The sequence below is a fragment of the Opisthorchis viverrini genome (genome assembly GCF_000715545.1).
Source record: "Opisthorchis viverrini unplaced genomic scaffold opera_v5_163, whole genome shotgun sequence".
NCBI classification, from domain to species: Eukaryota; Metazoa; Platyhelminthes; class Trematoda; order Opisthorchiida; family Opisthorchiidae; genus Opisthorchis; species Opisthorchis viverrini.
The window spans coordinates 513,606-536,270 of NW_008751821.1; the positions used below are offsets into that span (position 1 = coordinate 513,606).

General features: G+C 43.5%; 2 protein-coding genes across 2 annotated transcripts in view; one reads left to right on the top strand and one right to left on the bottom strand.

The window, feature by feature from the left end:
• The window catches only part of T265_14249 (hypothetical protein), a gene marked incomplete at both ends in the record, with an annotated part of 68,382 nt that extends 50,569 nt beyond the window's left edge, over positions 1 to 17,813 (bottom strand). Inside the window, 7 exons of the mRNA XM_009172766.1 lie at positions 1,978 to 2,166; positions 5,897 to 6,291; positions 7,458 to 7,509; positions 10,433 to 10,691; positions 13,265 to 13,416; positions 15,651 to 15,829; positions 17,703 to 17,813. Coding sequence (XP_009171030.1) covers positions 1,978 to 2,166; positions 5,897 to 6,291; positions 7,458 to 7,509; positions 10,433 to 10,691; positions 13,265 to 13,416; positions 15,651 to 15,829; positions 17,703 to 17,811 — 1,335 coding nt within the window. The remainder of the gene's footprint in view (positions 1 to 1,977; positions 2,167 to 5,896; positions 6,292 to 7,457; positions 7,510 to 10,432; positions 10,692 to 13,264; positions 13,417 to 15,650; positions 15,830 to 17,702) is intronic.
• Positions 1 to 22,665, top strand: part of T265_07274 (hypothetical protein) — a gene marked incomplete at both ends in the record, with an annotated part of 77,737 nt that overhangs the window by 43,144 nt on the left and 11,928 nt on the right. The gene's annotated exons all lie outside the window — the stretch shown is intronic.

The window sequence follows — 22,665 nt, forward strand, 5'->3', positions numbered from 1 at the left end:
CGCCCTGCTGTATGCAGCAAGTAAGGCGACCCGGCTGATGGCACCACGCGACGGCCGATGTGGCATGAGAATATTGTTAGTCATGTAGGTCATGGTTGTACGAGGGCTGGGGTACTGCCAGGGCGCCCACACCTAGACAGGAGGACGATTAGGGTCCTCAACCAAAGCCTTTAGCTCAAAAGCCTAGGCCGCAAGGCAGCCGTGTTTGGCGGGAAATGCAAATACATTATCATTTCTACGGAACAAGTCGCCACATGTTCCAACCCCCAACCTGGAGGGCCAGGAGACTGTGTTCGTCAGACCTCTGACCATTGACCAACCTGGTATGAGAGACTCTGTGAGTGTTGCGAGACACTCTCGAGTATAGCTCAATGGATCGCTGAGGTGGGCAAACCGTCACACCACGGTAAAGTCCAGTCTCTTCGTGACGGACCAGCTATTATCGGAATAAGCTAACTTCAAATGATCGGACCGAGGCTACGACGGTAAAGTCCAGTCTCTTCGTGACGGACCAGCTATTATCGGAATAAGCTAACTTCAAATGATCGGACACGAGGCTACGCTCTTTGGAATATGACTTTCGTTGCTACTTTATCGTTCGTTCGTATAGGAATTATTGAGGTTGAAATTTAGAAAAAAATTCCTCGGTGCAAACAGGTTGGTAAATTTCCCGATGTTTCATCCGGGACCAGAAATGTCCAGAAGTCATAAACTACTCGTGGCCCGCTCACAAATCAAGAGAGAGTCAGGGTAATGGACAAATGCTTTCTCACCTAACGATTCGGGACCTTGCGATATGGACTAGCGATAGATGAGTATTTTCAAGCTGGCAAATTGCTGACTGCTTTGCGATACGCAAGCAAGTACGCATGAAGTTCCACCAAAACACAATCAAGAAGGATGAAATAGCCAATGAATGACCCAGCACACTCCAGGACTTTCATCTCGATAAGATCGATGTTATGCTACCAAGTTATGGCTCCCGTTGACTACTCCACTTGTACTTACATGCAGGACGTTTATCAGCTTTTTACTTACAGTCAAGGCAAGGTTGCACGGGTAGCTTACACATCCAGCAGAGATGTGTCACAGAACTATGGTTGATCTTGGTAAGGCATACGAATTGTGTAACATGTTACGATAGGATCCCACATCAGCGAATTGAAACGTGAAGTACACTTTCAGTTTCGGTGGACTGATTGTGCTTTCGTGAAAACGTTTGGTATCGTCGTTGCTCTCCGAAAAGTTTTAATCCAGGATTCTAAGAAGACACTGAATTACAATTTTCTTGCTATCTGTTGTGCGACAAAGGGGGGATTCGCAATCCAGTGCTGAGGAACAGAAGGTTGGAGTATGTGTGAAAAGGAGAAACCAAGTGGATATGAAGCTGCGGATGCACAGTTGCACTGAAACATGTCCAAAAGTCCTATCTAACTTTGCCTTTTGTCCAGATATATCCCGACAATTAAGCAAGACAAACAGAAACTTTTCTACATATAAATGACTACCAACTATTACGAAGAGGATACAACTGCTTCAGACGGGAAAGCTAAAAGTTTGCCAGTTTGAAGTCCCAATCTAGGTGAAAAACGTACTGGATTGTAGTTTCAGGACCTATCGCATCATATATCATAGTGTAAGTGTTTTACTCCAAACAGTAGTAAGTAATGCATACCAGGTCCTTCATAAAGAGAACTTAAAGTGAAATGAAGGTGAATTGAAGGCAATCACCTGTGCATTGGAAGAAATTTTCGCACGGGTTAACTCTCTCAATTCATCTATTTCGAACAAGACTAAAGCAAAATCTCACGCTATGTACAAAGTGATTTCAGTACTAAACAAATAGTTCGGCAAAATAGAATGCATTGGAACGCTAGTTGATATAACCCGAAGATTGATATGTGTGAAGTTTAATACATCAGAAGCGATATGATGCTAGCATACAATATATAAGTTATTTACATAAATCATACTCACTGGGTCAGCGAATGGGTTAGTATGTACATCTGCATGTCTGCCACGTGTAGCGCATTGAAAACCGTTCTGTGTCAACAGACTATCGGTTTTCGAGGGAGCCGATTTTACTGGCTTGAATTCCACAACCGGTATAGAACTCACGCGTCTACGGTATTTTTCCTCATTCGCAACGTTCAAAAATGGAGGTGGCTGAGAGAGAAGAATGGGTGAAGACAATGAGCATCAAACCAGTTAACATCAGTTTGCGAACAACACTGTGAAAGCCTGCAAAGTAATTAAGGCACTCTACTCACTCTAGCCCGAAAGGAAAGTGTGAGCAATATTTTTTTCTTCTTGGGTTGCAAGCCCTTGCGGGGTGTAATTCGCCATTAAATGGAACGACATTATCAACCGGTTTAGCTCCTCACAATAAGCACCTACAAACAATGGACTCCTACACAATGTACACCGTCCTCCAAGTCTCCAACAAAGAATGAACGGTCAACGGACGCTTTTGCTTGACGAAACGGCTCTACATAACACTTGGCGTTACGCACATGTTCGGGAGCTGAATATCATCCGAAACATCACTTAGGATCCTCCAAACTGCTTCTTAGTTTAGGCTTTAGACCAAAAGAACGCAGGCAATTTCATTTTGTGGCCAAACTAAGGTTATGCGTGCACTAAAAAACAGGACATATCGTTAAATGAATCTATTGGTAGCATTCTATGAAAAAAAGGAGTTATGAAAGATGGCTCTTCAGTTTGGAAAAATAAGTAATATATTCCTGCCTCTGGTTTCGGAAAGGGGCATTTTACTGGATGAGCGATCATCCTCCGGGCAAGTGAAACTTGGTTCGACTATTATTTGATACACTCTGTTTTGAAGCGTAGTCACAACCGACCACGCTAACATCTGCATCTAAAACTCTTCGACTGCTTTGCCCCTCTACACTTCAGCATACAACCTTGGTTTTTGCGGTGAGACGGACATTTTATACGATCTGCATAGCACTAAAAATTGTAACCGTAAGTTGTTTCGGATCAGTGGAACCCAGCCTACCATACTCTACCCGACGAGTAGAATTACGTTCTGATCGCAAATTTAATTGCGCCATGGGGCTTGTTTAAGAGTCCTTAGAATATTCACCCTACAAGTGGCCTGATTCGATTTTATGGGAGATTGAAGCTATGACAATCGACTATTGTCCATTTGCTGTAAAATGAATGAATTAGCTGAGAAAAATCTCGGTTAGATTCTGGTCGGATGCAAACTTCAGCGGTTCAATTCAATCCAATCTAATTCAATCTACCAACCATAAACCGTGTACCAGAGGCACATTGGTTCCAACTGCGACTGTTTCGATCACCGGAAAACGGGAGAGTGTGGAGCATACAACCAAGCCTTGGAGGCGATGACGTGTTCAGTCTGTTCGGAAATTGGGTGGTTATGAAATGAAGGCGATAGCTTTGATATACGAGCGTCACTGACTGCGCGATCGGGACATTTCCGCCAATGTCATTAGCCATCAGTGAGTTGAGTCCCGGGGTCACCATTCAGAGAGGCGGTAGTTGTCGACCGAACTCCGTTTACTGGTCAGTGTCTTCATACTTCGTTGCCAGGTCATACATTGTCCACCTCTTGGTCGCTTCCACTCGGCACAGGGCTGTGCACAAAGAGCTTAGCAAGGCAGGTGGTTTTCTGGCATACGGAGTACATAAACCAACCAGCGTAATCTATGAAGCGTGAGTAATTCATCTATCGCGGGAGAGAGTTCCTTCTTCCTAAGAAAATCTGACGTACCTCAGCAGTGCTAATCCGATGTTACCAGCAGACTTGATCAATGCTTCGGAGACACCGATGGTCAAACATGGACATCTTTCGTATGTCTTCTGCACGTACCGGCCACCTCTTTGAGCCATAAAGCAGTATGGATCGCACCAACGCAGTGTGACGTCACGTCGGTATCATACGCGTCGGGGGTTGGCAAAAGCTGCCCTGGCCTTTCCGATTTGAGAAATATCCTCATCTCTGTCCAGTGCAGTTTATACAACTACTCAGGTAAACAAATCTATCTACAAGTCGATTGGCTCGCCTGAAAACATGGGGTTTTCGTTTGATTCAAACCAATCTTGTAGTAGCACTTTATATTTTGCAAGTGTGAAGCGCATGTCAAACCGTGTGGCAGAGTTATTCAGGCTATCTAAAATCGTCTACATTTTGGAAGGGCCTGAACCAAGGACAGCAATATTGTCTGCATACTCAATACCTGTGAGCGAACATCCCAGAAACATTTCGATTACCGAAGTTTTAGAGACAGGCCGAGAAATTTAAAGCTCGGTGGTTCGCTTTGCACCGACCGCAACCCAGTATTGGTTTCGGTGATGAGCTAGACGGCCAACTCGATTTTTCAAATGAGTGTGGGAGGATAGCTACCTTTTCTCAGTGGGGTTCCGAAGCAATGACATTAAAGCTAGTCCGATGCTGAAACCTACTTAATGAGTCCGACAGTAAATGTGAGCATTTGTTGAGTTTCAAGCTATTTGGGTTCAAACGTAACACAGGGTTGATGGGAACTCCGGAAGTGCGCCTACTTGATGAGGTCCAAGAAAGGCGAAATCGGTCGTGAGTATCCGAGTAGCTTTCATCAAACTAATGAATAGTAAGTTACGTCCATAATTAAGGAGTCCCTTTGACACTGAGTGAGAGAGAAGGGGAAGGTAGAAAGGACGGTGGGTGTGATCAGCCGACCGCTCTTTTCAGTAGTTTGATTACAAATAGTCTGTAAAAATTAGACTAGTATAATCAGTTGCGACGCTACAGAGTGTGTGCCGGATGATGGGGGCACAGATGGATTTGCTTCACATGTGAAAAAGAGGAAGAAAGTACGCTATCGATACACGTCGCTTTTGTGCAACCAGTATAGTAGTCCTGAAATAGTTTGAGCAAGCGCAGATCACCGCCGACAGCAATAACTGGCTGAAGTACACCACTCCCGTTTTACTACAGCCTCAGAAATTCCTAACAAATTAGGCTGCATCTGAGACCTGGTTACAGTACGCGGGGACAAATGTCCAGAAGGTTCTGAGTACCAGCAGTGCCAAACGGTCCGTTTACGGAGATGGCCCCTAAATATAACGTTTTCAGACAGAAAGGGCACTGTAACACTATAATAACAGCCCATAATGGATTAGATAGGCAACGTGGTGCGAGATGAAAGTCATCTCATTGCTGTGTGAGCCGAGGCCTGTTTATGAATATACGAGACGTCCGTGATGGTGATTCCCCGACCTATCGTAAACGTCGTAGATAAACGAGCTTAGATAGATATAGTAGGTAGTGAAAACGCTTCCGAGAATTACATGGTACCAATCGAAGAACTACGGGTTGTTGGTATTCTATGATTGTGCAAATCAGCTAGAGATTGTCGGATGACTGCGAAGGAGCCCCTATTCTCCTCTTAAATGCATAAGTCAAATGCACAAAGCTTATAGAGCATTTAGAGCATTCTCCTTGTATAAATCCAGGTACTTACTTTCGACTGCCCGCTGAATATGGTGACGCAGCTCAGAGACTTGAAGGCAGAAACTTGACCGATCCCCTCTAGCTGTCAAGTGGTGAAACTATGCAGCCACGCTCTTATCCACGTGACATTGCTCCAACTAGACGGAGAACTTCAGAGAGGAGCATGATTTGGACCGGTACTGGGGACGTATAATGACGTGAGAGAGCAACGAAGACAGATCGACACACTTCCAATAATGTGGCTACATACGGTTTGTAAAACAACCTTCATATACTAACCGCCACGCTTTGATCCGAAGCAAAAGAATTCAGAAGTGATTCTTAAAAACCTTTCTTTTTTCAGTCAGCCCTATTCCATGTTGCCTATGGCTCATCGTAATAAGAGCCGCATGCAGTAGTAAGCTCTTGACTTACCTTGCAAAACTGATCCAGAGCAACGGATAGGTCATGAAGATGCACATATCCCTGGAGATCCAGTAGGGCCACGTATGAGCCTGCAGTTTGCTCCCGAGTGCAGGGTAGCGTTGCTCCAATAGATGACCTGAAAGGCTGTGGTACTGTTAAATTCATAATCAAAGGGTCATCCAAAGAGCCCCGTCCGATTGTGAACAGACAATTCCATCTTACGGTGTTCCCGGTGTCTCCAGCGGGTCCACTACTTCTTTCGTCATTGGTGAGGCGTTTCAAAAACCGCACACGATGGTCATTTCCAAGGGCAAGCAAAATACCATCAAGCTTAAGTGGGGGGGAAACAAAAATGTGCAGTGAAGGATCCCCTCTCATACAAGCGATACGTAAGTAACAGTGACCTGGTTCGAGTGTAGTTGCAGAAAGATATACGAGTAAAGTTGAAATTTGAAGTATGAGCGACTCTGGGACAATTTAACACTGGAACGAAAACGAACCAAAATGCTTGTCTCGGGAGACCGAACAACAGGGGTAACTCAAACATAAATTTTAAAAATCTCACAACTATGCCCAACTAACCACCTTTCACCGATATTGAGTTTCAAGTGAGAACATCACAAAAGTTATTCCATTCGTCCACGGGAAATCTGGCATGCTTTCTGTGGCTCGTTTTCGTTTGAGGAACAAGAGCTTGTGTGAGTATATCCCATCTTGATGATACTGGTTCGAAAAGAATACACGCTACTACGGCCAACTGCAATCAAATTTAACCACAAATTTCATCGGTTGCAGGTGTGCAAATAGACCTACCTAGCTATCCTAAAATTTACACACTATACTTCAATGGGAAAACGAATGATGCGAAGATCATACTTTGGTTGCAATGCTATTTTCCCAAGCCCTCGGCCCAACAGCCTAACAAAGCAGTAATAGCTAGATTCGGATTTTCGAACTACATCGTTGTGACGAACAACTATTTGCCAAGATAATTGTGAAGATTACGATCGGTGACAAGATGTTGCCAATGCTTTGTTTGAATGAACCATTTTGATTTGGATGGCTAGGCAAGCTGCGAATCTGCACCCGACATAACTCAAAAAGCACATTGCACCAACCAGACGTGGGTGGCTGAGATTTCACAGGCAACTGCAATGCGAGCCAGTTTATTTGAATAACGAGGGTATCTTTTAGGGTTACCAAGATGACGCCTTCAATCGGAATACTAAGACCATATGAACAGATCTCCACAGGACCAAGTACAGTATGGTCTGTTGCATTGACATCCTGTTAGGTTCTACAGTGAAATGAGGAAGTAACAACACTGTGTTTACCCAGAAAATAACCGTTCCTGTAGGTCATACACGGGAATAAATGCATGCAAACTGAGGAGTTGCGTGATGATAGCATCAGCAATCGTTGGACTACGTAGACTTACCGCTTTGGATAGATTTGCGGCGCTTGATGTACGGTATGGAATGTTGTGTGTGGAGTGGTGACCTATCGTTTGTTGACTTGGTGGATAATGTTACCTAGCCCGTTTGGATAAGTATCGCGTCATACGGCTTACTTAATTTTCCCGATGATATTGCGGAGTGCGAACCAGGTGTCATTAAAAGCACCTTAAAGGAGAACACCTACCAAGTCCATTTTCGTTCACCCAACTTGCCTACCAGAACAGCAATAAAACTAACAGCAACAGTCAAACGTTTCTTAATGTTCCCTTTTCACGGTGATTGGATAGCTGACACTTTAACCAGGAATTCTTCAGTAGCTGTGGCATTCATATTCAAGTGTGTCAAACTTAAATGCGAATTCGGCTCCTCTAAAATTAGGACATATTGTCAATACTAACCTGTTTAATGACTGTTCACGAGCGCGTGGTGTCAACCGGTAGGTCGTACATCTAAAGGGACTAGAGTACATTGCCTTAAGTAACAAATCCTTGTGGGTAGCGGGACGTCAATGGACTACCACAAAAGCTGACTTCTCACTGTGTTTGAATGAAGTTAACAAGGTCAAATCGGTTTGGTTGGTGACCATTTCGGTTCTTTTAGAATGTTGCTTCTTCCTCCGGTGGCACGAACCACTTCGATAGACCCCAAATGTTTCATACTGCACAGCAGATGCTACAAAAGAGACCTAGAAGAACATGCGGACCACACGAGTGCCATGTTACGTGGATGGCTGACGGCGATGCTCGAGCGAACTACGAGCCAATTAGCGCACCTATTCTGGCCATGAACTTTCATCGACGAATATAATCGACGATTATAAACTGAGCCCTCCTTACAAGACGACATGCTCAAAACGGAGACATGATATCCTGGATCGTGGAACAACTGTCATAAAAGCGGTCCAAAACGACAATTCTACGTAGTCCAACGAGTGCTGAGGCTATCACTATCAAACTCCTCACACCCAAATTTTGTGCACATAAGAAATTTGTTCGATCCATCCAACTGACTTTGGACAATGATAAGTGGACGCAGAGGATTCGTCAGAGGATTCATCAGCCCTTTGTGAAGATTACGATCGGTGACAAGATGTTGCCAATGCTTTGTTTGAATGAACCATTTTGATTTGGATGGCTAGGCAAGCTGCGAATCTGCACCCGACATAACTCAAAAAGCACATTGCACCAACCAGACGTGGGTGGCTGAGATTTCACAGGCAACTGCAATGCGAGCCAGTTTATTTGAATAACGAGGGTATCTTTTAGGGTTACCAAGATGACGCCTTCAATCGGAATACTAAGACCATATGAACAGATCTCCACAGGACCAAGTACAGTATGGTCTGTTGCATTGACATCCTGTTAGGTTCTACAGTGAAATGAGGAAGTAACAACACTGTGTTTACCCAGAAAATAACCGTTCCTGTAGGTCATACACGGGAATAAATGCATGCAAACTGAGGAGTTGCGTGATGATAGCATCAGCAATCGTTGGACTACGTAGACTTACCGCTTTGGATAGATTTGCGGCGCTTGATGTACGGTATGGAATGTTGTGTGTGGAGTGGTGACCTATCGTTTGTTGACTTGGTGGATAATGTTACCTAGCCCGTTTGGATAAGTATCGCGTCATACGGCTTACTTAATTTTCCCGATGATATTGCGGAGTGCGAACCAGGTGTCATTAAAAGCACCTTAAAGGAGAACACCTACCAAGTCCATTTTCGTTCACCCAACTTGCCTACCAGAACAGCAATAAAACTAACAGCAACAGTCAAACGTTTCTTAATGTTCCCTTTTCACGGTGATTGGATAGCTGACACTTTAACCAGGAATTCTTCAGTAGCTGTGGCATTCATATTCAAGTGTGTCAAACTTAAATGCGAATTCGGCTCCTCTAAAATTAGGACATATTGTCAATACTAACCTGTTTAATGACTGTTCACGAGCGCGTGGTGTCAACCGGTAGGTCGTACATCTAAAGGGACTAGAGTACATTGCCTTAAGTAACAAATCCTTGTGGGTAGCGGGACGTCAATGGACTACCACAAAAGCTGACTTCTCACTGTGTTTGAATGAAGTTAACAAGGTCAAATCGGTTTGGTTGGTGACCATTTCGGTTCTTTTAGAATGTTGCTTCTTCCTCCGGTGGCACGAACCACTTCGATAGACCCCAAATGTTTCATACTGCACAGCAGATGCTACAAAAGAGACCTAGAAGAACATGCGGACCACACGAGTGCCATGTTAGGTGGATGGCTGACGGCGATGCTCGAGCGAACTACGAGCCAATTAGCGCACCTATTCTGACCATGAACTTTCATCGACGAATATAATCGACGATTATAAACTGAGCCCTCCTTACAAGACGACATGCTCAAAACGGAGACATGATATCCTGGATCGTGGAACAACTGTCATAAAAGCGGTCCAAAACGACAATTCTACGTAGTCCAACGAGTGCTGAGGCTATCACTATCAAACTCCTCACACCCAAATTTTGTGCACATAAGAAATTTGTTCGATCCATCCAACTGACTTTGGACAATGATAAGTGGACGCAGCACAAACGTGTGTCCTCTCAGAGGATTCATCAGCCCTTTGAAGAGCCAGAAAGTGATTCTGGCATATTGTTTGGAGTACAGCTAGAAACGTTCCTCGGACATAGACTTTAAAATGGATTAATGGACTCAAACTAATGAATTTAGATAAGATAACTCCCGAAGAAAAATCAACAGGTTAATTTTACAGCTTCACACTTCTTGACTTCGCTCATCATTCCTAGTACTGAATGTATGGAAGGATCAGTGATTCCAAGATCACACCATTCATGATTGGTTAAGGCTTATAAAACAATATAAGAATGTTTGGATAAACAAAAATAGGAGTGATGACGTCGGCGGACAGTAATGTGACAGAAAAGCATGCGCCGACGTAGAAAACAACCCAACACAATGAGCCATGGCGCCGAATTCGAATGATTCTAAAACTCAAGCTCCCAATCCGATCAGTGGCGTTTAACGCTGTCAAGTAACTGAGCTATCCCAATGTGGTATAGAACACCACATCAGTATTCAGGTAATCTAAACTCTCACCTCATCCACATGGATCTGACAATTGTCAGAAGAAATATACGAGGACGGATTAGGAAGCCAAGCCAAACGACGAACAGAATAAGCCGGTTTGGGAAGTCTAATCACTTCCATCAACTCGCGATCACTCTCAGCATTTGCAGGTTGCCCAGTGGCGGATTTCGCCGAAGGAAGCAGGTCCTGGTCATGAAGATGATCAAGACGCCACAGATGTATGAACGGAGAACGTCCAGCGGCGAAGAGGAAAAGACCTCCGCTAAACGCAAAATGGAGGCAGCAGTTTGAAGAATTATCACCTCAGAAATGGGCAGCAGCAGTTTGTCCTTAAATTAAACTATACAGATCAAAATAACGTATACGTCAGTTTAGTGCATCACATCTTCAACCCAAATAGACGGCCATCTAACAGATAAGCAACAAGATCAACCGATCGGAGGACGAACTATCTGCATTACGTCTAGTGGCTCTTTAGGTGGTCCGTGTCGCGTGGTCAACGTTGGTCCAGAATTCCCATGAATGCTGTTCCAACGTAGGTCACAACACAAACACATGTGACAGTTGTGTATTATGCAAACTAATTCAGAAAATATTATTCCCCTGGCAAACGAATAGCGTGGAAGACGCCAGACATTGCATGGATTGTTGGTGTTAATAACAAAACCCACTGGCAACACCTGGCACCTCGTGAGTCTGTGTTAAATACCGTTAAATACTGTGTGTTACAACACAGAAGCGCCTACAACCATTCATATAAAACACGGTCCGATAACTTATCATACTGGAAGCTTTATTGAAACCCATTCCGGTGGACAAAATCTTATGGAAGAATAAAAACATCAGCTCTAAGAAAGAGCTACGCAGAAGGTTCTTAAAGCCATCTATACTATCGTAATGTATCGAGCCACATTTCAATAAACTGCACTCGAAAGTCATTCCCTTAAAAGCATTTAGACATCCACTGTCACGATACATGCCATTGGCGTGGTGAACGTCACCCGAAAACATGAGCCCCATCACGGCTAAATTCAAGATTTCCTTGAAGAGACTGGTCGTCAGTTTGTGATATCCCTTAAAATATTTTAGTTCGGTGCAATTCTGTTATGAAATCAAACTGTCTAGTTCCCACAAAAAGAGAAAAGATAATCGTTTTTTTCAGCTGGGTCTTTGGTGCCTTCCTAAATTAGCATTTCCAACAGAGTTCATCCATCTCATCCACCTGCAACTTATGCAGCAAAATGTGATTCACTATTTCTACCACATCATAAAAGGACTGTTCTGGAGGATAAATGAAAATAGGAAGATTCGCGTATTTTTCAGAGGTAGGATTCCCAAATGAATAAGTGTACTTTCCCCATGTGAATAACGCATAAAGGATTTCAGGAGTGTCGTTGATTTGTTCCTTGGCTGAACAAGTTGGTTGCAAACGGTTGTCATTACATCCACAATACTAATCCTCTCCAACATCGCTTTCACGAGTGCTTCTCAGATCCATTCAAGAAACAGAAGGACAACCGGATGGTGCAGCATAATTTCGAACAACTACTGAAGAAAGTTCGGCCGAACTGCAGTCCAAACTAATTGCCCTATAAGCAAACAACGCTAGAAGAGAGCGCAGGTGAGATCCTTGGAATTTTTACTGATGCTTGCTGGCAGCAAGAATTTTATGCAGAGGATGAGACTGATTTTGGAACTACACATAATTGTATGACTAAAACCTTCCAAGAGAGTACATAATAGAAATACATAATAGAATAACGAAGCCACGAAAAAGCCGTCGCGACGGAAAACACTCATGATATTTAACACCTCAGCCGTAAGTTGAAAGCGAAAAATTAGAGGCATGTCTTACTGATTCGGGCGTTTGCTTTTGATATTTACTGGTTAGACTTAGGGATATAAGCATGTTTATATCATTAACTTTTAACTTATATCTGAAAGTTGAAATTACTGATGCAGGTATTGTGTTTACGTTATAGCTTTGGTAGAATATATGGAGAAAATTCAGAACATAAGGATGGACTCTGTAAGGGTAACAAGAAGACGATGAAGGCCGAAAGTGGTCACTGTAGACAGGGTTTATCTGTACAGCCTGTCCATAATTTCGTCAGAACTAAAAAGGTATACAAAGTTTGAAGACCGGAACCCGAAATGGATATTACTAGAGACCCTGCACCAGGATGGCACTGTCCCGCGAAGTTTTGCTGAAGTGGACTGGCGCAACCAAGCCAAGGGAAGCGGCTTCTTCTGAAAACAGAATTTGAAAGAAGAAATTGGGCGGCCTGCAAGGGTTACAAGTGCGGTGACAATGCTCCGTGGAATGTGCTTGGTATCGACCCTATACACGGTAACTCGTGGTAGGTTTTGCTGCAGTGACAATGGCACGGATAATGGCTGTGGGTGAGTTAAGTAATGGTAGCTTATTGGTCACGTGATCCAACTGCCTATTGGCTTCCGTCAAGTCACACCAGGTTATAACCAAAAACAGTAGAGTAGTAGAGAGTAGAAAGCAGTAGAGTTGGAAACAGACAAACTGGACCACAGCGCTAAATATGGTACAAATACCGAAATAAAATGAATTAACGAAAGGTGGCTGCAACCCGAAGAAAGTGATATTAATCATGGATCCAAGAAAATCCGGCTATTATTCATTTGTTCTGAACAGCCGAGATCCACGGAACTTCGAAATAAGGGCTACAAATACTCCTGAATATCAATCGTATAATTTGTTGAGGAATTCCTGTCTACCAGCTGACTAGCCCAAAAATAAACAAATACAACAACAAAAATGTTACTCTAGCAACACAAGAAAAACCAAAAGAACTCACGAACCTCGTTGTGGTAACTGTTTGGTAATTCAAAAGGCCATACTCCTTGCCGGACATGTGGTAACAACACTCTAGCTTATCAGCATCCCAGACGTATACAGATCCGTTACGAAGACAGGAGAGAATGTGGGAATCGTGTGGAGGAAGGAAGAACACCTGAGACGTAGGACAGTGAAAATGATGAAAGGGAAAGACTCGAAAATACGAGTAGTGGTATAAACAACTTAGAATGGATGACGCGTGCGGCAATGAAGAAGAACGAACTAGTCAGGGTGTCACTCTACAATACAAAATAACATGTGGAAAGACATGCTTTGGGGCAGGGGGAATTCCTAGAGAGGTCTCCAGAAGAAACCATAGTACCGGCAGATACGCCGGAGACAGATGGGAAAACCACAGTTAGAGTTAAGGGTCTGAAGGTCATTACACGAACCAAGGCAACAGAATGTCAAAAGTTGTTGTGTGGTCCTTAGCTGGTTTTTCGTCATTTCGGTTAACTTACACTGAATGACTACTAGTATATTTCACATGAAAATGAACTTTCATTCCGCCTTTGGTAAGTTTGGTAAAAATTGACAAAAATCTGAGTGCAGTGGAGATATTTCAAAACCAGGGCTCAGACCGAGCGATTCTCCGGTGAATGAATCGTACCGTGAACCCGACCGTACTATGTTCGCACAATACGCAAGAATTTCCCTTGGAATTTCGCTGAACTTGGTATCTGCTGCGTTCAGTACACCACCAATTCAGAGCAATTTACGGAGAGGATCATATAATTACAATACAGAGATTTACCGGATAATAGCGGAAAGTGAGTCACACCGCGGTCGCGCGTAAGAACTGTAGTCAATCACTGGCAGTTATTGCATTCTGATGAGGTAGTCTGAAGCTATTTCACCGGAATTTGGAAAAATTGAAAATCAAATGTGATTTCCAAAATACACAACCACAAATACGAAAGCAGCTGGAAAGCAAGTCACGGTGAACCCGAAACAGTGATCACTCGGGTAACACTGCCGACAACACTTAACCTAATGTGAACCAAAAGAAGGGAGTTCCCAGCCTGTCAATAGGCTTTCTTTGAACTAGCATACTTTGTTTTCGTCGGTTTCAGCCCTCTTTCGTGAGTCCGTGTACCTCCCTTATTTACACTCCTGGAAATTAAAAACCAAGCTTTTCTACATTTCAGATTAACTCACTTCGAGGAGGCGCAAGAATTGGTCAAATCTGACCACAAACTAATGCGAAAGGAAAAAGTTCAATACCAAAATCGGCCATACACTTGTAGTGCGAAAGTACCCTTCCGTCATTTCTACTCTGAAGTCTTCAATGGGAAGACAAGACGCTTATAGGTGTGTCGCATGCAGCAAATAGGAAATTCACTGGCTGCATTGATAACACACACTGATAACGATAAAGCCATTATTTCTGTTTCAGGGCGGTGACCACGTGTCCAACCTAATGCCATGAGTGGTTGCAGAAAATCTAGGACCCACTTAGGCGAGCAGCGAATAAGTCGTCCAAGTTGTAAGGCCGACTGGATTTAGGCCGAAGAGAAGTACCATAACGGGGAGAAGCTTTGGGTCCACCTAAAGCTGACTGACTCAAGTTAATTTGCCCGGGAAATAACGCCCTCTGTATGTGCAGTAAAGGTTTGTTAGGTATTGGAATTCTGAGTCTTCAACACAGTGACTTGTACAAGGTTTCGGTGCCGACGAGTTTATGGTACATTTAGCTATTAGAAACCCACACTGTTACGATTTTCCTCCACTAGCAACCGAATTTTCATACAAAAACCTGAAAAAGAGTCATTAAATATATTCTCCATCCGAAACACGATCTCCAACTAAAATATGCTCATTTCAGTACCAAAGGATTTAGCTTGGAACTTCTAATCTCTAAAAGCACCCCCAAGATGAGACAACTCTGAGTGTCCGTGATGAGTGAACCCACCCTATTCAAAATCAAGTAGGAAGATAATGAACCAATCGTAGGCCTGAAATTTATGGTATTACATCTTCCATACTTTGGGAGCACTCCTTCACAAAAGCCACCTTTTGTCGACTACTTGGGATATCTCTTGACAGTAATGACCGACTGGAAAAGTTCCACGTTTGGTCAGTCCCATCAGGCGGATGAAGCTCCAAGACATGTATAACTGCATAGTGGAAGAAGTGGGAACCGCTGGACATTAAGCAGTCATACAATGAACTTTTTCAGCAGAATGCTGACCAACACTGACCGTTCCAAAAACAATTTGATCATGAGATAACCACGTGAGTATTCTTTTGGATAGATGCAAATTGATGTAAAATAAGTTTCAGACAAGGAGAACTGAAAGAGATTGAGAAAATCAAGCGGATTAATGGCATTCGAACACAGTGACTCACAGATGTCACGTTTGTGTCCGGTTCGATGTGTAGCTTACATCGTTTTTCTAGCGTTCGTAAGTTCCATAAAATAGCCTCATTTGACCCCACGGAAATGCCACAAATGCCACGGGTTTGGGTGGAAATACTTTGTATGTGGCTTGTGTGTCCCCTGAGAATTCCACGTTCTCTCCCAGTATCTGGAAAGAATGGTTTCGGCGAAAAGCACCAGGGGTTGAACAACAGTGAAAACCATAGACAAAATACCTAGTGAAAGTTGTCAACACTAATAATATGTAGCCAGGAAGGCTTCTCACGTGCTTTGTCAAAATTCTCAGAAATTGAAGCTCTAAACTCAATGACAGTTGGAAAGCTAATCTCACCAGAAAGTGAATTCACACGCCTGGGAGTGCATGATCTAGAAATATGCACCGTTACGAAACGGCTTAGGGTCATCTATCCGCAGTGTATGTGCGTACATGACGTTGGACAAAGGAAACTCGTGCCAACTGCCACTTCGTGGAGACTGTTTCAATAAGAAACCGTCCTAAGTTAACTGTGGGATCTTCAAAATAGCTATACCGGAAAAGTACGCGCTGCAAAAGGTGACGCAGCCTAACGCATCGCTTTGAATTCAAATGGTCCCCAGCGTAACATTTATCTCGGCAGAGCTTGTAGCACTAAGCTTTGAAGGTGCTAACAGAAGGATGGTAAATCGCCGTGTCCAAGCGTCGCTTGCAACATTCTGAAAAATCTACTATGTCTTCTAATAAAGCGTTCCAGTATGCCGTAAAGTGAATTTGACAGAACCGACCAAAAACAGTCATTGTAATGGGACACTTCGGTTTATTGTTTATGAATAGAGTTTGTTCCTTGTATGCAAACAAACTTAATAGAGAGCCGAATACCCGAATAAAGACGCACGTTCAGTGCAAAGGGTGCGCATCTATACTGTCAGCACTAAGTCCGCCACCGTCTGAATTAGGCAGATCCCTGCCGCTGATAGAGGCCATTGAAAATGCTGATTTTCTAAGACTCAACTCACACTGTGCACAACTCGAGATTGATGCATCCTATATTAGGATTGTTTCAAACTGCCAAAGGCATGCATCAATTTCGCTGTTGTTGGATCACCTATGATTGATGTGCACCTTTGAAACGCAACCATATTACGACGCACTCCGACAGTTACCTATTACCACCGAAGCTTTCCTTGACTTTTTACCTGACTTGGATAAGATAGTGCGAAATCTGTTAAATTTGAATCTGAAGTGGATTGAGGCAACGGAGGCTCTGTTACCCAACTCCAACACGCCGCCCAAACTGATCAGTTTTATGTGCATAGAGGACCGATTGCAGCAGATTGTGATGCCTGTAACCTCATAGAATGGTACGAGATCTGAGTTAAATGAAAACTAGCCAAAATCAGTGGACGCGTAAACCATAATTCAGCAAACCAAAATGTACCGGTGGTGAATAATCATATAAACATAAGGGATCTTAAAACGGATAATAGGATTACAAAACAAAAACCAGACAAGAAAACAATTTGTTTTCGAGAACAAGGCACTCATTATCTATTATTAAGTATCCTAAATTCATAATTGAAAAAAACAGACAGTGTCGTAGCGAAATCAGCCATATTGTTTGCCATATAATTCTATTTTCTCTAACAAAATAGTTTGCTAAAACGTATAGGATGTTACGGCAAGGTCCCTCATCTTGATGTGTGGATGCAAAATTAGGGTATGGCCATTCGATGTGTACCTAGACAACCACTGAAGCGGAACGAAACTCAAGAAAATCGCACAGAAAACGAAAACACTGCAATTTCAAACACTCGGATAATGTCAGTGTGACATAAATATTGCTTTATTTTAATCTTGACCACTCTGAAAATCGTATCGCACGTTTCTTCTCTCTTGGGCCATGTTACAAACGGTGTAACATCAAGTTTTTGAGGTTTGGAATTACTCCAACTTGAATTAGCATCAAGATTCACATGAAGTCTCATGAGAAGACGGTTAAACAGTCTGGAAATGTGAAACCACAAAACAACCAAGAGAAACGTACCTGTATCCAAAACATGGATATTAGTATTTTGCAAGCCAACGAGTAACCTGTTCTTGTCATGCTGTCCACATATAGCCGTAATATTTTGGGACAAATTGGCAACTAGGCGGCATCTGTTGGTAGAGAAAGTAAACAGAATTTCGAGGATCTACCTATCGTGAATGAAGTCCAACGCATACACGTCACCGTTGTGGTAGGCACAGAAAAGGTTTGAGCCTCCGTTAGAGAACGCTAGAGCGGTTGGTTGGATCACAGAGGCGCTACTTCGTCCAACGTTCTTCTTATCCGAGTGACAGAAAGATAAGAGCTTTCTGGTAGAAAATGACAGAATTTTGATTAACAGATTGATCGGCGGTTTGCAAGGGATAGCTGAGAATGTCCATTGCAAAATGAAAACGTCTGTTACAAAACTCGAGGTAAAAGCAGAAGCAGACAAACCCAAATTTACATGAATATGGTTCGTTAGCAATAGGCTATAAACACAAGACATAAATATGACTATGTCAGACAGTCCGAGGAACTGTGAACGGTCGTAACGTTTTATCTAAATACTTATATGTTCCGGGGAGAACTTTGAACTTAACGGAGAATTTAATAGGGCTTAAAATTCAAAGCCAGAAGAGGCCTGTCACCATTGTTGGGACGCAACAGGTGGACGGTGAGGGATTAAATTCATGACAATTTTGAAATCAGCATCAGTAGAGACACCAACACAAGTGATATTACTGAGGCTTGAAAGCCATACAACCTCAAATTGTCTAATTAGATTTAGTCTTTGATCGAGTACAAAAGAGTGAGGAAGAGACCTGGCGCTGGGCAATTTCTAGCATACTGAGGTCCCTACACCTCCAAGTGCTCGACCAAACAATCTGGAGAAAACTGACGGCATAAAAGCCACTGGTATTGATCAGCAGTCATTTGTTGCATTATCTCCAGCCAAGCGCGGGAAAGATCACGGCGACCCACCCTGGAAGGTGAACCGCACTCACGGCACCAAAGCTCCTTCACATTATTCTGTTAAGTCAAATGTTGTCCTCCTCACGATTTGCGCTATTCTGAAGAAAGCATACAGGAGAACACTCGTGTCGACTGACGATATTTCGGGATTTGTAGCAAATGACCGAGCCACTGTAATTGATGGTGCTGCATGCTTTCCATGGCCGAAGTACCTGCTGCCAAAACGAATACCCATTTTTAATTACTGCGTCAAAAATTCATTGACGCCATCCGACACCAGCAACGCCTCTGAGGCTCCATTGTTTAAAACCTGAAGAAGTCTCAGGTGACGCGTCCGCAGGGGTCATGCCTCGCAACCATACAACACAACCGTATCTGTAGCCCAGTAGACGCTACCCATCGATACGCCGTTTTGAGACCACAAGTACCGCCAACTATCCTTGGAGATTCGTCCAATGACTTGTCCAGAAACATTTCCGTCGGAGCTAATATAACTGCCGACGTATGTGAAATTCCCCACAACATTCAATTATTCTCTTTGAGTTGTTAATAATACGGTCAGAGATTGCATGTTTTGCAGCATGACTTTGCACATTGGAAGAATAAGATGCAGGCCAAAAGATGGTATGATGGTGGTTGGTTTATTCAACAGACCTCGTGCTTCGTCTTTGTCTTCAAAAAGGAGGAGGATGCCGTCTGCGTATCTCAAGGTTCCCGCCGGTAACGATTTGAACACCACACATTTGAGGACCACCCGGTGTTCGTCTCATTATCTTATCAACGACGAAGTTGAAAAACGAGTGCATGATCGGAGCCCAAGCTTGTGTAACAGAAGCAACGGCAGGTGGCGATCAACCCGTTACACCGGTAACTGATGGCAATGTGTTTCAGTTTGATTTGGGGCTCGTTCGTTAGTGGGAACCACATTTTCAAACGACTTCCGCTCATCAAGAACTTATCACTGCAAAGGAACAGTCTGTGATCGGCACACATCTGAGTGGAAGACAATCGGAAGGTAAAGATTGAGTAAAATGGTGAGCGGCGATATTCCCATGCAAACGTGAACAACTCTGTGCAACCCTCCTTGTATGTGAAGTTACGTGGTTTCGAGACCATGGGAAGCCACAGCGTGGTTTTCGATTCCCGTGTGACTAGATAACGGATTGGTGTCTTACGCAACTTGATCCGCCTGATGAATGTTAGAGGTAGGTCGCAAACTGCACGACGAGAATGTCCATTGCTCTGTTCACGATGTTCGGCGTTTTTTCGCAACCACACATAACCCGCAGTCCAACCTTCGTGGGTCTGAAAAAAACATAAGTACTGAGGCTCCTCAAAAACATTTCCTGAACAGTGAATCGCCTACCAAGAGCACAGCTTCACCCTTCTGCTCCTCGTCCCGCCGTCAGGCGTATTCACTTACCGTGCGCCAAATAAACTATGTAAAACATTCGGAGAAGTGCACGGTATAACTCAGGATTTTTACTTTGTCGTCAGACGGCAAGCTTAGAGTCTGCACTAGGGATTATAAAGTTCATATGAATACAAAAATATGCCCGGGGAACGGACCGAACAGTCACACACTCCGTTCGTAACGTCAAAAAATTCAGATAGAACACTGTTCACATCAACTGGATGATCAATGTTGACATATATGACGTAGAAACCAAGGTTGATGACTCTGCAACTAGTCACTTGGGACCAAACCCCTTGTCCGGTAGATGGTTTGCCTCAAAAGGTTTAGTTGCAGTCGCAGTCACTAGATCTGCGAGATGGGGGCGAGATGGCCCAGGTGGTTAGAGCGCGAATTTACTGACCGGAAGGTTCGTGGTTCGAATCCGACCTCCGCCACTCGACTTCCCCTCTCTAGGCTTGGGCAACCTGGCAGTATCCTAGCCCTCGTGCTTCATTCGGATGGCATGGCAGCTAGGCACCGGAAGGGTGCTACAGCCGAACGCCTTCTCACTAGATCTGTAGACATATTTAATTTAATTCAACTAATAATGTACAGACCGTGTGCCATATGCACATTGGTTTGATCATCGGCGAACAGAGAACAGAGACATACAACTGAGGCTCGGAGGCGAAGGCATGTTCAGTTTGTTCAGAAATCGCGTAGTACTCATTGAAGGCGATAGCTCTGATGCTAGCTCTAAAGATATATAGTATCCTCAGGCTAGTTTTCACATACCAATGATGTAAGAATAATCCTAACATAGTTTTTTAGATAGGGCGAATGGGATATTATTTAACCGCATCGCTGGCTTCTGCGGTAAAGAAGGAAAGACCGGCGCCCTCATCAGTTGTCCCTCCGCGTTGCTCGCCTTCGGTGCGTGTTGCAGAAGATTATAATGCGATACATAACTGGGTACCAAACGGAACGAGCACCGCCTTGTCTAGTGATCTGTCGCATTGATGTTGTTTTCTCATATACTTGCGCTTGCTCTGTATGTCTTACGTAGGATACCTTCCATTCGCGTTCGGTTTGTACGTAGCATAGGCGTTTATACATATATCGTGGGCTTTTCGCGAGCTGACTTGTCCGTTATCCATAGGCCTTGCCCAATACGACCTCTATTTTGGTTTCACAACTAGAAACCAGGTAAGTATACTGAATCTTGTATGGCCTAGATTGCATATAATCCCGCGACCTCCATAATAGTCCGCCAAATTTTCGGGCAACTCCAGCATCGGGATCAAGCTTAGTTTGACCTCAGCCCATGCTCAACACCTGTCTACCGAATTACGAAAAACAACATCTAGTAATGTACCGTAGGGTTCAGTCCACGCAACACTGGGCCTCCACAGTGAGTACTGCACTTTTTGTATCACTTTATTTTCCAAACCCGTTTTGAAACTGGGAGCTTTTACTTACCCAAAGCAACCATATTTGTTTGATCGTGCGCTTCGGATACCGCGACGTCTCACCGAAACGTCGACAATGCACGCGCACATGTTAACCAGTTGAAGTTGTAATCCGATTCAAAACAAAAATTGGTGTGTTTAAACACTGCATCCATATATGGTTGACCTGATGTGTGTCCGACATGTTAATACGACAGTAACAAGAGGAGTTCCATCATATTCTAACCAATAGCTTCCTGTTCCCACAGTGTAACCTTTGATTGCCCTCATTATCTCTGAATAACGAAAACGTGTAGACTAAAATTCGATGGGTATACAAACGAACGGGAATAGTAAGGCTGACCTTTTTAACAGGTACAGTGGGACCGTGCGCAGTTAAGGGGCCGAGGCTCGTCTTCAAGCACGAGTTCCAATCTTGGGCCTGGTATAAAGTGGTAACTTAGAAAATAATTACAGGTAATTTTTACAAATAAAACCGCTGAAAAAATCGCAACAGGATACATTTGGTTTCTCCTTACTTGGTGCTCCCTAGTAAGTCACTGTCACTGAATTTCCGACTTCATTATGTTTTCTATCCATTGTGGCGGTTTGTACTTTTATTTTACTTCCATTATAACGCTACGCATTTCATCAGTTGCATAATCGTTTTTTGTTTAAATACGAAAAGCTACAAAAAACGCGCACTTGCACAGTTTCACGAAATACAGGCGTGGTCACGTGCTTCAACTCTCTCTTCTGATTTCCCTCGCGCTTGCAGCGTTCATTCGCGAGTCTCGTGTGCTAACTCTGTTATCAAAACATTTCAGATTATCTTCGGAGTCTATTGTATGTGGGAACTGTTCAGGAGAAGACTCCTGGACAACCATAAATGAATTATTGTTAATTCGCTGACCTGGCCAACGAGGAACTATTTTAAAGAGAACACTTGTTAGTGAGTCTGTTCCCTCTGACCACATTATTTTATACCCAACCTGGCGTTATTGTTTTTAATTCTTTGCCACACACCTGGTAAAATAACTTATTGGGTAGCCAGACCACCACAAATTTGGTGAGCCCGAGTATTTCTAGATATTTTTTGAAAGCTTTTCCTTTCAAGTCGTTATGATTTTGTTCCTTTTGCCCGGTAATTATGGAGACACAC